Source organism: Eufriesea mexicana, unplaced genomic scaffold (assembly GCF_001483705.2).
Source record: "Eufriesea mexicana isolate 0111107269 unplaced genomic scaffold, ASM148370v2 scaffold1121, whole genome shotgun sequence".
Lineage (NCBI taxonomy): Eukaryota > Metazoa > Arthropoda > Insecta > Hymenoptera > Apidae > Eufriesea > Eufriesea mexicana.
The window spans coordinates 425,050-440,619 of NW_016909245.1; the positions used below are offsets into that span (position 1 = coordinate 425,050).

General features: G+C 30.5%; 3 protein-coding genes across 5 annotated transcripts in view; all 3 read left to right on the forward strand.

The window, feature by feature from the left end:
• The window catches only part of LOC108547552 (uncharacterized), a 22,175-nt gene extending 15,185 nt beyond the window's left edge, over positions 1 to 6,990 (forward strand). For 2 of the 3 annotated variants that reach the window (XM_017900131.1, XM_017900130.1), the window contains exons 4-9: positions 3,747 to 3,969; positions 4,472 to 4,637; positions 5,007 to 5,285; positions 5,455 to 5,597; positions 5,721 to 5,993; positions 6,157 to 6,990. In XM_017900131.1, the coding sequence (XP_017755620.1) occupies positions 3,747 to 3,969; positions 4,472 to 4,637; positions 5,007 to 5,285; positions 5,455 to 5,597; positions 5,721 to 5,993; positions 6,157 to 6,301 (1,229 nt within the window). In that variant the 3' untranslated portion in view covers positions 6,302 to 6,990. The remainder of the gene's footprint in view (positions 1 to 3,746; positions 3,970 to 4,471; positions 4,638 to 5,006; positions 5,286 to 5,454; positions 5,598 to 5,720; positions 5,994 to 6,156) is intronic. The other variant, XM_017900132.1, reaches the window with a different exon arrangement.
• A 2,787-nt stretch (positions 6,991 to 9,777) lies between these two features.
• Positions 9,778 to 12,222, forward strand: LOC108547533 (kynurenine/alpha-aminoadipate aminotransferase, mitochondrial). Its single transcript, XM_017900102.1, has 8 exons — positions 9,778 to 9,966; positions 10,175 to 10,340; positions 10,574 to 10,760; positions 10,915 to 11,031; positions 11,133 to 11,456; positions 11,566 to 11,692; positions 11,792 to 12,000; positions 12,175 to 12,222. Exons 1-8 carry the CDS (start codon positions 9,900 to 9,902, stop codon positions 12,220 to 12,222), a joined length of 1,245 nt encoding a protein of 414 aa, XP_017755591.1. The 5' UTR covers positions 9,778 to 9,899.
• A 756-nt stretch (positions 12,223 to 12,978) lies between these two features.
• LOC108547595 (protein SAAL1) lies at positions 12,979 to 15,425 on the forward strand. Its single transcript, XM_017900176.1, has 6 exons — positions 12,979 to 13,143; positions 13,525 to 13,680; positions 14,172 to 14,433; positions 14,559 to 14,669; positions 14,780 to 15,136; positions 15,211 to 15,425. The coding sequence occupies exons 1-6, from the start codon at positions 12,979 to 12,981 to the stop codon at positions 15,423 to 15,425; spliced, it is 1,266 nt and encodes a 421-aa protein (XP_017755665.1).
• The last annotated feature ends 145 nt before the right edge of the window (positions 15,426 to 15,570 follow it).

Below are 15,570 nucleotides of genomic sequence, written 5' to 3' on the forward strand. Positions count from 1 at the left end.
CCCTAATATATTCATGTAATTTGCAGATTAATTGCATAAAAAATAGTATTTATTAGTATCTATGGCAACAATTCAAACACTGCGCAATAATAACCAGTAATTAATTAATTAATAAGAAATTGCTTTCAAAAACGGTATTGGAAAGTTCTTTAAGGTAACGCCTTTGCGATAGAATTATAAAAGTTCATAAATTAATCACAGAAATTAAGTAATTTGTTAAATTTTCACTACCGGAGCCCTTCTATCCTTTTCTAACTGCTCTCTATCCTCGTCTGTCACGTGACGAGCTTTTCGATGACTTCCTCGCTTATCTGTGTTCCTATTACCGAACTCGAGCTTCGAGTCCAAAATCATAGATGGCGCTGATCGTTTGAACTTTTATCCTTGTCTACCTTATTGAAGGAATTAGGGCCGTATCAGTGAGTTACATTAGGGGTGTATTGAGTTTATTAATAGGATTTGTTCTATGTATAAATTTGGCTGCACATTTTAGACAACATATCTTTTTTAACCCTTTAGTATTTTTACAATAACACAAAAGGACATACGGTACTTATACGTAAATAATATTAACTATTAATTTTAACAATTTATCTATATAATCTATATAGTCATAAGGAATTGTATATTTTTTCTCGTAGATTGTCATATGTTAGCTGCATCGCATTTAGTACTCAGAATATGTGTAGCTACGGCACTGTCGAGTCTAGAGAATCAAGCAATGGCTGTGTGGCAGTAAAACCCCATATACATGTTACTCACGAATACATTCTCTAATCGAATTGAAAACTGTTTTAACAATTTTGTGCGATGGTTTCTTCCTCAGGAAAGCCTGCAGAATATAAATAATACTATGTAGCAAATTCATGATAGATAAAGACTTCTTGTAAAAATGCAAGAATAGTACGTAAAGAGTAAGATAAGCTGTTTATTTTTAATTTTGATGACCAGTTATAATTATTCAAAAACACAAATAATTATAATTTTGAACATTGATAAACTCAGGATACTTGTACCTAACTTTTAAGACAAGAATAAACTCCCTAACGTTCTTACTTTTAACATAATATTACATTTATGCCAAAAATTTTAGAAAAACCTTTTTAGAAACACTCATAATTTTCGAAAACAGAGGGTGATAAAGCATTTTCAATTATGGATTCGTTCTTAAGAAAGTATACTCGACAAGAATTACCCAATTGATATTACAAATAGAAAATCGTGTTAAACAGTGTTATTAGGCATCTCTTTTTTCTTTCTTATAAGAGAAATAATCTTACTATATTTTTCCTTGTTTTCTTTTTTTTTTGCAGATACGTATACAATGTTATGTAACATACCAAATCTTCTGATTATTTATTAAATATATATCAATATTCATCCAAAGTGAAAATTTTTAAAAGTTAAAATTTCATTCATCGTAAGAATAATTAAAAGATCCTGAGTTGAGGATAGGAGATAAATAATAAATTGCTCTTGAATGTTTCTACGTTATCGAGTTATTTTTGGATTAATCTTTACCAGATGTTTCATCTTTGTTTTCGCACGTTTATATAGCTGCTGCACACTTTGTGCTCTGCCGGCTATGTCCGGGGAGTTGTTTCCAAAATCGTTGTTTCGTGTGGAAAATAAGGCACGTCGAATAGATTTCTGTGCCGAATGGCGAAGCGTTATCAGTGACAGGTCTTATCGAGACGTCGTAAGACAGGCTCCATCGATTCTCTAGCTTGAAATCAATATCCAGAACCTTCGTGCCATGAGTACAATGCTAGCATGGCTGAGCTCATCTGGACCACGACATTTAAAATTTTTCTGTCGCAAAAATTTTCTAATCGGACTTAAATACATTTTCGGTTAATCCAATGAATATGACAATAACAGAACACTCTTATCATTCCTGAAACTTTATTCTTACATTTAGAAGCGATATAATAAATGGGGAACATCGCAACAATTGGACGACGTTCCTTTCATTATTCCATGTAGAACCAAAAGAAAAAAATCAATTAAAAAGTAATTAGTACGAATTCATGACCGAAAGCTTAGGTAGGATTACAGTCTCTTAAAAAAATATCGTGTTCCTTGTTTTCCATTGTTTCGCCAGCCATTTTCGCTTTATCTTTGTTTTCAAAGTGTTCTCCATTCTCGAGGTAGCAGCTCTCGATTGAGTGGCACTCTATAGGACACCCCTTGAAAGTTTCGCGCTATTGATTATCACTGGAATTCGATAGCCACGCTATGTCTTCTTTCGAACCAGTACCACGTGGTTCCCTATACTTTTAGTTCGATTCAGCAATAAGATACCTAGAACAAAAATGGAAATTTATTTTAGGCCATTATTATACTAAATGCCGTTCAAGTCAACGATTCAACCCTATTTCGTGGATTCACTTCTTCCTGTAATACTTTGTGATTACATCGACTGTTCCTATCTGGTCATGGTGAAAAATTTGCTTTTATATCGAAAATAAAATTTCATTCGTGAAGTGTAACGAGTTATTCGACTAATTAGCGTATAACGATTTTTAAGGCAAATTTCCTTCGAGGATAGATCGTTATCTAACTTTTCTCGTTACTCTTACAAAGAACTTTTGACTCGTATCTTTACGAATATTCGCGATGTTTCATTTGTCAGTAATGGAGATTTAACACGTATTTCTGATTCTTGACAGATACACAGAACTACCGGTTGTTAGCTCTTTGAAACATCGATCGATAATCGAAGTTGGTCGCGCGTTCGCATTACGAATTTAAACTCTGGCAGAGTATGGCGCACTGTACGACTTTCTATAGAATTTGTAGCTTTTCTAGTAGACGCATCAAACTCGATTCAATCATATATACAGATATTTCTAAAAATATTGAGGAATGATGTCACTTTTGTTCGAAACAACAGGAACATACAATTTGATGTTTCACAAGAATATAACAGCTTCCAACAAAGCGTATTCTGAAACTTACAGTCAATTCACCCTTTCTACCACGATTTATTTGCAAGTGAGCATGTCCATACATTTCATACGACCATGTTCACATAACCTTTCATACGCAGAGAAGTGTGTCAAAGCTTTGCGGTACTTTTTTCCTCCCTCCTACGAATCCGACATCATGACAAAATGCATTTTAGTTTCTTGCGTTTTGATAACAAATGGCAGACATAATTGTCGGAAAAATTATTTTTCATTTGAACGTATATATGTGTTGACAGGTAACTACAATTATCTGTAATATTGCTACTGAAGGAAATTCTTAAAACAAATACGTCGTTGCTTAATTATATCCTTAAATGTAATTAAATGCATATATGTAAATAAATATATATACGTAATGGACCACGCGCTTGTTTCAGGTCATAACTTGGTCATTAACTCCTTATACTACAATAACGAGTCTAACACGTCATGAGTTTTCCATGCTAAACCCTATAAAGATGAATTACATTCACGTTACATTAAACTTATATTTACCATACTTTAACATGCGAAAAATTCATATAAATTCTAAAAGTTTTTATAATTTTATTGCAAATAAAAAAGATATATGGTGTCTGATTAAAATTAAATAATTTAAAAATGCACAGTTTCTCATATTACAGTGAAAGGGGTTAATGCATTTACGAAAAAATGCAAAAGGAGAAAAATAAATGAAGAGTTCCTAATAAATTGGATTCGTCGTTATAGTGCAAAGAGTTAATGGGGATGTATAATAAGGATAGAGGATAAAAAGAAATTTGGTGGTTTGTGCAGATATGGGGAGTGTCGTAGGCAGCAACGTAAACGTAAGCAACGTAACGACGAGGAGGATGGACTCGACGACGTTCCTGCCGGAAGCGACGTCGACCCTCAGCGAGCGGGAGCAACTCAAAATTGAATTTTACAAAACTTACGATGTTATGACCGGGGTCAGAATCGCAGCGACTCTCGGTGGTTTTTTCGGTCTTATGATCCTTCTGCTTGTTTATAAAAGCAGGCAAGTTCTTTCTTCGCGCTTTCCTCGCTTTTCCTCTTTTTTTTTTTGTTTTTTATTGTGTACGGCAACCTAATTTTAGAGTCTAAATTTTGGACGAGTTGTTCGAGATTCAGCGTTTAAATGTTTCGTAAATTTTCAAAAATTACCATTACCCGTATTTTAATGAAATTTGTTCTACGATTGGAAAACATTTACGAAGATTAATTGGCGTTCAAGTCTAAAAAATATTTCGCAATATTAGTAGAAGAATATGTTTACCCCGACTTTCGAAAACGTCAGTGCCGATGAATTTTGTTTTCGAAGTTTACAAAACTGCTTATTCCAATTTCTATCGAAAGCAACGTATTTTTAACGGTTAATTTATTAATTTACGTCTGTGAATTAATTGTGATTTCTGCTTCGAGGTAGATCATATTCTCGAATACCTAAGACAAGTTATTTTTATGAAGTTATAAATGGTATAAATAAAAGGAAAAGGGTAAAAAGAGGATATGTGGGATAGGTGCAAATCGAGCAAGCAGTTGGAGGATCCAAGACTGACCGCAGCTGCAGCCGCAGCGGTAGCTGAAGCAGAAGCCGAGGAAAGAGCCCTCGCAGCCGCCCTCGAAGCCATCGCCAGATTACCACCTAGGCCAGATCGGGGTCCTAGAAGATCTCTTTGTGTCGAGGTCAGTCTATTCAATTGATTGTATTAAAGTAGAATTCATTTTTCTAATTTTATATTACCTACTTTCATCGATGCCTGCAATCGTAAGCTCTTATTGGTGCAATAGAACGCCGATTACCCAAATTAACTGGGAGACAAATATATGCGTATGATCGGTTTCTTAATCTGAAAGAAAGAAATTTTGAATAATCTTAGGTCTTTGAATATCGTATAGTTTAATTTTTAACTTTTTCAAACAATATTATAACCTTAGAAAGGAAAGGGATGACCAAAATTGTAGTTTAAAATAAATTCTTTTTATTGCCAGAACGATAGAGTTTTCTAAAAAAAAGGATAATGGTAATATAAAAATGATATATTCTGATTAAAGGTAACCCAGTCTCATTTGCCAAAAATCGGCCCGCGTTTCGCGTCGATTGGGGGTGGTTACGAGGCTCTATTAACGCCACCAACAAAGCAGCCGAATTTGGCACCTCCTGAAGAACAAAGAAGATACAGTTCGGTGACGTGTAGCAGCACTGGGAGTAGTTATCTTGAAAGGAGAGGGTCTGCGATGCCGGTACCATGTTTGCCGCTTCATCCTACGTTTTCGACGAAATACGCTGCCCACGATGAACCCTGGGATCTTTATTATCCCATCGATATTCAGGTGATTTTTCAAAATTACCTTCTTCGCTCATGATCATTTGTTAATTGCTATTTGCAATTTGAGATGATAGACACACAGGTACTAACGTAACTTCACACCGGTGTTTAAAGAAGATGAAAGATTCGAGTCTCTGTTAAAATTTTTGTAAATAAATAACACTCGTTTGTAGGTAATCCAACCAACCCCAGAGCTTTCTCCATGCACAAGCGAAGCAGGACTCTACGCAAACGAAGTGATAATCACAGGAACTAGCGGTAAAAGAGCTCCATTGGCTTCTATGGGTAGTGTTGATCCTCCGGAACCAGACTCAAGGTTAGCAATGTATATACGTTTGTGAATAAATTATGACTATTGTGAAAGTATGTTGTTTTTTTCCACTGATAACTTCAATTGGACTTAACCCCATGTTGATTTTCTCTATATGTGCATTTATAGTTGCAATTATTCAAGGTCGCTTGGTTCCGACTCGGTCTTCCTGAGAAACGACGAGCAAGAAGAGTGTCTCGACACGGAAGATGAGGTGTCCGGGTTCTCGACTGACTCCGAAGCACCTGGGCCGAGCTGTCGTCGGTTTCTTCGGGTACCCTCGAAAAAGAAGAAAACGGTCGAGAAATGGGATGGTTGTGCTGGGTGTGTCCCTAGACGGCGGCCTGGAGGCAAACCTTGTCAAGCTTGTCATAGTATTAGTGCAGCTGTTGAAACTTCCAGGTACGCCTAGCAAAATATTTTTTATATTATTATTTTTAAATTGAACAATCTTTACTCTTACTTAATAAATTATCTTGTCATAAATCGCTCTTGACTTATAATTTCTTTGAAAATTATTATATACTGAGAATAATTTTGGAAGTGGCTATAAATGTATTGGTAGGTCTCAGGCAGTCTCTACGAGCACCAGCAGCCAGAGTAGCCTCGGTTCTCCACCGTGTTCACCAGCCATCGAGCTCAGGCATAGACCACCACCGGCGCCATTACCATCAAGTCCACCGGTCTGGTCACAAGAAACACTCTTTTAGTTCTTCAAAAACTTGCCAGAACGTTTTAAAATGACCAGTAATCGCACAAAGGTATCCTTTTCATGGGAAATGAAGGATGGTGGAAACGAAGAATAATCACAACTTTCGATGGAGTAAGAAATTGGATATGAGAACGTTAGAGTTGGAAGTCATGATAGAATCACTAGAACAAAAGAACTTGCAGAAGAATAGGATAGGGAGAGAAAGAAGAGAAGTGACTGGAATTAGGGAAGTCACTCAGCGGAAAAGGAAGAAATTGAATTATTGGACAAAGTACTTAAACAGAAGGAAACATCTAAGCGAAATGCGAATGTGTAGAATAGGTAAAGTTTTGATGTTTGGAAGAAATAGAAAATTTTGGACTTAGGAAGTAACGGACTTCATGTGAAGAATGAATTGTAAACATTAGAAGAAAAAAAAAAGAGGAAGAAAAAGAAGAAGGCAGACAAAGTATAAGAAAATGTAATTAGGTGTAGAAAATAATAGAAAAAGTATAAATATCAAAACTTCAATGAAACAGATAAGTAGCCGGAAAGGAATGCGGAAAAATTCCAATTTTTGCTTAAGGCAAAACTAAAGAAACATCAAACTTTTATGGGTAAAAAGGCGAAAATGAGAAACGAAGGTAAACGAAAAATGGAATAGAAAAGCAGGAAATTTATATAATAAAGTTTAAGGTACAAGAGGAAGAAAAAGAAGCAAATACTAACAGACTAATTAATCGTTAAACGAACTGTTGTAAAAAGAAGAAAATGGTAGCGTACTATAGATATATATTGTATATAAAAAAACATAAAAAAGAAAACAAAGAAAAAAACTCGAATTCGTTTTTTTTTCGTATTCAAAAAAAAAAAAAAAAAAAAGGAAAGCGAAGAAAACGCATCATGTTTGTATTGCGTTAGAGAAAAAATCAAAACTTTTAAAAAGAAGTTGATCTAGTTGTGCGTATAAAAAAAAAGAGCATTATGAAAAGTACTTCGACTTCTCGTTGATAATTTTTTATTTTGTTTTTTAATGTTTATCTATGTATGTGCGTTTAATACGCGCAACTAAAGATAAAAGCTAGATTAATCAGGACGGAAACTAGAGGGGGAAATAAACTAGAAGTTGTGTAAATTATCAATTTATTATTTTCGAAATTAAAGAAATATTTTTTTTAAGTCACGAATGATCACATTTAAATTATGGTTTCACGTTATATGGAAATAAAATTGTTACGAAGAAAAAGATTATTTGGTTTAAATTAATTTACGTTGCAAGTTAATATAAATTACTTTCTTGATAAGAAATGAAAGATCGTGCCGCCAAATAACATTTTAACTCCTTCCACTTCAATTAAAATCAAAAGTGCTAATCCTTCTCAAATCTTTTTTCCAATTTTCCTTCATTTAAAATCTTTTTTTTTTTTCTTTATGCTTGCTTAATTGATTAATTAATGACGCTTTGATGACTGCCAATCCAGAAGCAGAATTCCTTCGTGTACGTATGTGTGGCTTGTGCATATATGCGCGTGAGAATGTATATGAATGTGCGTACTCGTGTATAGAAAACTAGAAGAAAAGAAACAAAGCCAAATATTAATAATATTGTAAATTTTTCCATTATTCGGGACGCGTTTATAATCTCTACTGTTTTGATTTATAATACAAATATTTTATACTTCCTCTTTTTAATTGGAAACTATTACGCTATCTTCATTCCGTTAAGCTATTTGATTTCATTGTGTCAAATTATCATCTATTAATAGCATTTCATGCTTGTTTATTGATTGATCCCTTCAATCGTCAATTTGTCGTTTTATATTGTGTAATTTATGGACGATTTATTTCGTATTATCGGTAAATGCTGTTTTTATTCGCTTATTTTCAAATAAATTCTATTCTTGAATCTGTATGATAAGAGGGGCAATATAAAGATGAACCCGATAACACACGTTTAATAATTACGTTACAACGCGAAACTTTTGTTGGTGCCTTTCCGCTGGATCTTCTTCCATTATCATTTAGATAGTACCATCGCGTAAAATGAATCAAAACATAATTAACAATTTAGTTCAACAAATAGACATAGTGATGACAATCATAATCATAATTGTGATTATTTTTGTCAGCGTAATTATAACATGGGAAGGAAATTATTTAAGGCAACAAAAAAGAAAAAACGAATTGACGTCTAGCAAAGAAGCAGAAAACAATTATAACAATAGCGTTTAATGATTACGTGAAGAAAAAATAAATAAGAAATAAAGAGCAATAGAAAAATCTGTAAATTAGAGAAGAAAATGAGGGAAGGAAAGATGCGAACGATAACAAGTATAGACGGAAATAATAATGCAAGAGAAAAAGAAAAAAGTTGATTATGATTATAATAACGATCATGATTGCGAAAAAGAAAACTATTATCCTTTCGTAATATTTTAAAGAGAATAATCTTTCCTGATATACGGAACAATAAAACTTTCACCATTTCCTACTATCATTTTCTTTCATCGAACCTTCCTTTTAAAAAGATTGTTCTTTCCCGTATACGTATGATTGGACAGCTTCCACCAAAGATATTAATGTATTGAAATATCTGTTATGTTTAAATTAATATTAACTAAGACATTTCATCGAATTTATTTCTTTTTATAAATTTTCTTCCCTACTCGCCAATCGATGAAGTAGTGGAAGAAGAAGAAGAAAAATTGTAACAAAATGTGAGAATCGTTTAGTTATATCAAAAACCAAGCAATTCACAGACGAATTTTATTCCACATAAATATTCTTTGTTGAATATTTCAATTGTTGAGCATGGTTATTGAAATACGAGCGAATCACGATAATAATGAAAGTAATCCTTTCTACATCTGTATCCTTACAAACTTACAAGGAATATTTTACAATGGGAGTGTACTTGACTTACGCTGTTTATAACAATAATCTTTCCAATCCTTACTTGACAACCTTTTTGCAATGAATGAATAGTAAAGTACTCATTTTCTTTGCCGTGTCTCTATTTTTTCAGATACAAAATAAAATGTACATGTTGAACATAAATTGTTGCAGTAATATTTTCCACGATTTTTTTATTTAACAATTTTTCTATCTTCATTTCTTTTTTCTATTTATATATAAAGGTAACAACGCCATTTATATCTTTGAAAAAGGGAAGAAAAGAAATTTTACGTTTTTAGACTTTTTTTCCTATAGCTGTTTTTTACTTCATCCAGAAGTCAATCGATTAAATCTTTTTGCAATGTCCAAAATTATAAGATGTGCCTGTTATCAGTGCAAAGTGATAACCCGCGGTATTGATAACACAAGTGATTTTTGTTTAAATCGTAGTTACGCAAAATCAGTCTTCTAATAACTTTCAAGACACTCACTTGAAATTGATGTTTTGGAATTTCAATTATACACTACCATAATGTAAATTAAAAAATTTGGTAATCACCAATTTATCGGTTAGCTAATAAAGATTACAGGTTGCTTCGATTTAAGAATTTATCATTTGAAAAAATTAAGTTGATTATCGTTTAAGAGAACTTGATAGAATTTAGATTAAAAGAGAATATTAATAATTAACCCAGAGATTGTTGTGGAAAAATTGATCAACCATGGATTTCACAAGATTTTTAACAAAAATCACGAACAGACGAAAACCAAGTATTCTCCGTGAATGGGGTAAGAAAAGTACTTACTTTTTAATAGCTTATTATTATAATAGTGTTGTTTTCATTGTAACTGAAATTGCAACGTTATGTCATTATCTGTAATATGTGATATTTTACTATTTTGTACTGATTATTAAAAAATTCATAACGTCACATTTATTGCTAAATTTTTAAGTATTCGTAGTTTAAATCTAATAACAATTTTTTATTTAATAAAGCGAAAAAATTTATGGAATGTGAAAATGGAATAAACCTGGCTAATGGAATGCCAAATGCAAAGATGTTTCCCTTCGAAGAAATCTCCGTAATGTACACAAGCGGAATCAATGTAAAATTAACTGGAAATGACCTGACTTGGTCCCTGCAATATGGACCTTCTCAAGGGTAATTTTTGAAATGAAAAACAGAATAATACTTTACTATAGTATTTTGGATTTTGCACAAATAGAAATGAATTTTTAAATTCCACATTTTGCTATATATAATTTTTATTTTTATATAACATTTATATAATAATATAATAAAATATAATAATATAACATAATTATATAATAAAATATTTATATTATCGTGCATTTCTTCTGTAATCATTTGTATGCTTATTATTACGATTTAAGACAATTACCACTATTAAAAAAAGTGCGAGAATTTCAAGAATATTGGCATAAGCCAAAATATAATGATTGGGACATACTTTTTACATCTGGATCGATGGACGGATGTAATAAAGTTTTCGAAATGATTCTAGAAATTGGTGATCCTGTAATGGTTCAAGTTCCTACTTACGATGGAATTCTAAATGCGGTAAATTTTCATCGTCTATTTATCTTCTTTATTTTTTTCAATAATGTTAATTTCTTTATTAAATTGCATTCTAGTTGCTTTAATAATTCCTGAAAAATTTTATTCGTTGTTATTCGATTTAATTAAATATTATTTAACATTATTTCTTTTTCAGCTTGCACCACAGATGCCAGAATTCATCGAAATTAAACAAGACGAGGATGGTATAATTCCAGGAAATATAGTAAAAGTATGTGAAATAAGACAACGTGCAGGTAAACCAATACCAAAAGTGAGTTGTGAAAAACATTATAAAATTTGATTTTTAACTCTTTCTATTCATTCCATAATTATTATTTTGTTATCGCAATATAAAAATATTCTTTTACATAGATTCTGTATGTAAATCCAACCGGAGCCAATCCAACGGGGACAGTTTTAACAAATATTCGTAGAAAGGAAATTTATGAGTTAGCTGAAATGTACAACTTCATAATTCTCGAAGATGATCCATATCGTTTTGTTCATTTTGTCGATGAAAACCCTACTACATTCCTCGAATTGGATACAAATGGACGTGTGATACGTTTGGATTCTTTCAGCAAAATTATTAGCTCTGGTCTTCGGTTAGGTATCGTTACTGCGCACAAAGAATTTATTAAAAAATTAACTATACATATGGAAACAACAAATATTCATCCTTCTTCATTATCCCAAGTAATTTAACAATTTTACATCGATTTATAAAATGTATAAAGAGATCGAGATAATTTTTATAAATGAGTACGTTACGATTTGTTATTCGTCGATAATTATTGTGTTTCAGATGTTAATATTCAAATTATTGACTACATGGGAGTTGCCGAGATTACAGCAACATTTCGACGATATTAAAAAATTTTATCATCAGAGACGAGACATTATGTTGTCCTTAATTGAAGAACATCTTACAGGTATCCTCTACTGAAAATGTTTAAAAATACTTTTCCATGAGAATCGAAATTTTTCTTAGTTACATTATTTTTTGTTTGTAAAAAACTATAATTGTATAGGTTTGGTAGAATGGAATGTTCCCAAAGGTGGAATGTTCATTTGGATAAAGGTAAATAACATGAAGGACGTAATGGAATTGGTACAAAAAAAGTGTATCTCCCAGCGAATTTTTGTCCTTTCCGGTCATGCATTTAATTACGATCGCTTGAAGGCTGAACAGCATATAAGACTCTGCTATAGTTACGCGTCACCAGAAGAAATCGATAAGGTTCTAGGTTTTTTTAGTTATACTTTATTTGCTTCACCTACTGATTAATAATTTTATTTCGAACTTCAGTATGCGATTATTTACCTTATTACAGTGATTCCTATAAAATCTTTATCTGTTAAATATTTTACCATCTCTATTTGTAAATTTTATTAAAGTTTTTTTCATTTTCAGGCACTTTCAACACTAGCTATGTTGATACGCGAAGAAATAAAAAAATAGATTAATAAAAGGAATTGAAATATATATACATATATGTTATTTATATTACTTCTTCATTTTAGTATTATAATCATATAAATAATTTGTTTGTAACTTAAAATTAAAAATTTAAAGAACAAGAATGTTATACCAAAATTTTAAACACCTTAATTTACTTTCTATAGAGAATAAATAACATAGATAAATGTGCTCTAATTTATAATAAAATAAATTTAAAAACCTTTATTACATTTATTTATATATTTTTATAAATTTTTGTTTATATTTTCTATAATTTTCAATAAAAAAATACGCATCAATTCATATTGCTATCAAATAAAATAAAGTATAATTTATGTAGTTGCTTTTCTTAATGTTTTCAATCTTGCTTCCATTCATTGATAGATATCGAACTCGATCTTGAATTATCGATAGAATTTTGAACTTACAGTTTAAAATTTACAATACATAATATGAACTACTATAAAAATATTGAACAGACAAATTTTACTAACATTCAATTAAATATATTGGAAATTATAAGATAAAAAGCAATGTACTTAAAGTAACAAGAGTCGTAAGAGGTTAAGTTATCTCCGTTTATACCAATCAGCTGTGCTAAGTTCAAATAAAAGATTTGTGAATAACTTGTGATAAATTATCTCTTTAAGTACATTTTTACCTGAGTTAGTATTCACTTAAAATAACAGTTTCAAGAATTAGTAATAATTTGTTAAAATAACGGTAAAAAGAACAGTGATATCGTGAGTAGAAAGAATGAGCGAAGTTCAAGAACCTGAAAATGACAAAGTGGAATCAAACATTGTTCTAGAACCTCAAGAAATTGAAGAAGGTGAAATCGAAAAGTTAAAGGGAGACACTGTAGGTGATACTCTCTATAGTAGCAAATGGATAATTAATATTTTACTTTCAATATCAAAGGTAAACATTAGTGTTTTAATTTCTGATTCTTTTTATTAGAATTCAATGTTGCTTGTTTTGGTAAAATATTATTTAAATGTATGTTGAAATTTACAAAATTTTATTGCATAAAATGAATATAAATAAATATGCATAGGTACATATTTTAAAGTTTATCTCAGTAATTATATTGTAGTATATATCATTTATAAATAATAACTATGACAGTTATAAACTGTTTATAATCAATATATTATTGCTAAACTGATAGTTTCTCAAAATAATAGTCCAATAATTTCATAACAATTATATATATTCTTGTTGTTTAATCTATGTAATTTATACTTTGTAAAGCAATTCAATTATAATACAAATTAATATAAATAAATTAAATATTCTAAGGTTTCTGAAGATGGCTGGAATGAAAAAGTGGAAAACGACTTATGTACATTATGGGATATGAGTACAGAGAAAGACATTGTCCACTTCCTAATGGACAATGACTTTATTAAAATTGCAGAGTTTGCTTTGAATTCCTCTGAAGAACCAAGATTTACGGTACGATTTGTTTCAAGATTATTTTATCCTTTGGATCTGTATTTTATTTATTCAATAAAAACTTCAGAAAATATTTCTTGAGTTCCATGATTTCTAGACTATAAGAACTTACAGCCCTTAATTTCTAAATTCCACAAACTCCTTCTATATATTGGATCCTTTATATCTCTTAATGATTTTGCAATCAAACCAAAATTGAAATGATGTATTAGTTATACATTTTTATAATATATCTAAATTCATATACCATAAATCTATTTGGTAATTAAATACTACATAAGTTTATATTTTAAAGATTTTATATAATGTTAAGGTTTCAAGATATTTTATTAAGTAAAGAATTCCCACTATTTTGAACTATACAAAATTCAAATATTTTTATTAAGTTTAATCTCTCTTAATCTGATTTCTCAAATTAAATTTTCATTATTATGTCTTATTTAGTCATACATGTTTATTTATTATCTATAATATTTCTATACAATTTATAGGAAATAATTTTGGGAATAATTGGGAATATGACTTGTGAACCATCAGTGCTTGATTTATTGGGAGAAAAGGAAGAACTTCTTGAAACTATTCTTCGACTACTTTCTTCTGAGGATTCTGCTACATTGGTGCAAATACTACGACTTTTACGTTCTGCACTTTGGAATATTCAAATCAATCCAGAATCAAAGTGGAGAGTTAATTTAAGAAATTCAACTTTTTTAAGAGAGGTAGTTCCTTTCATTTTAAAAAGTTCTACAAATGGTAAGCATTATAATGAATATTTTTATTCGTTAATTATTTCGAGCCTTTTGTAACTGTAATAATAACAAAAGAAAGAATACGTAAAATTTTTTCTATTTATTGTTGACTAAAATAAATTGTTACAGAGGAACTTTTGATCACAACGACAAGTTTTTTGCGTTCTTCGGCAGAAATCGATCTTTCATCTGGAAAAACATTATTAGATGAATTATTTGAATCTTCTAGTTTTCTACCAGGTAAAAAATTTGTATATATTTTCATAAAAAATTACTAATTTTGTCTCTATGAAGTAGAAAATTTATTATAAATCATTATCGTTTACAAATATGGAAATTAAAATATGCAGGAATGTTAGAATCTTTTGAAGAAGTCTTTCCTCAAGATGAAGCTCCTTATTCAACTTCAACTTTGAAATATCTTGAAGATTGGTTAGAGTTATTTTCCAATCTTCAAAAAGGACATCAAATTCATCAAGAAATTTTACAAGGAGATAATTTAATCAGAACAGTAGAGATCTTACGAAGAATTTTAACAAGTTTTATCGATCCGTGGAATCTTTACCCTTTAGATGAAACTAAAGCTTCTTGCGTTCATCGATGTGCAGAAATGATTCTCGATTTTCGATGGAAAGGATTTTTGAGAGCAGATTCTACCCTTGATATAGATGCAACAATTTTAAAAATTATAGTCAGCATTAATACAGGTGAATTATATTATTTTATATACAAGCTAGTTTATTTTTGATAGAAGTATTTATAATTACATGATTATTTCTAGTAATAAAAGAAGAAGAAGAGGATTCTGAAGAAACTATGGGAGAATTAGTAAAGTATCTCGAAGGATATTGGATTGAAGTATCAAAGATTTCTTCCACAGATGAGATTATAAAAATTTTGAAAACAAACGAAAAGGTTGTTATTGAACATACAATAAATTTATTAAAATCAAAAATTCCTGCAGAAAAAGTTAACGGTATAATGAATGGGTTATGAAACAAATAAAATGGAGTTTTATACGTAATAATAATAAAAAGAAATTGAATTAACTGATAAAACCAATTTTTTGGTATAGTCTTCGATAAAAAAAAAGAACAAAAATTGAATATTTTAATTGTTTTATAGTATGAACAATTTTTTT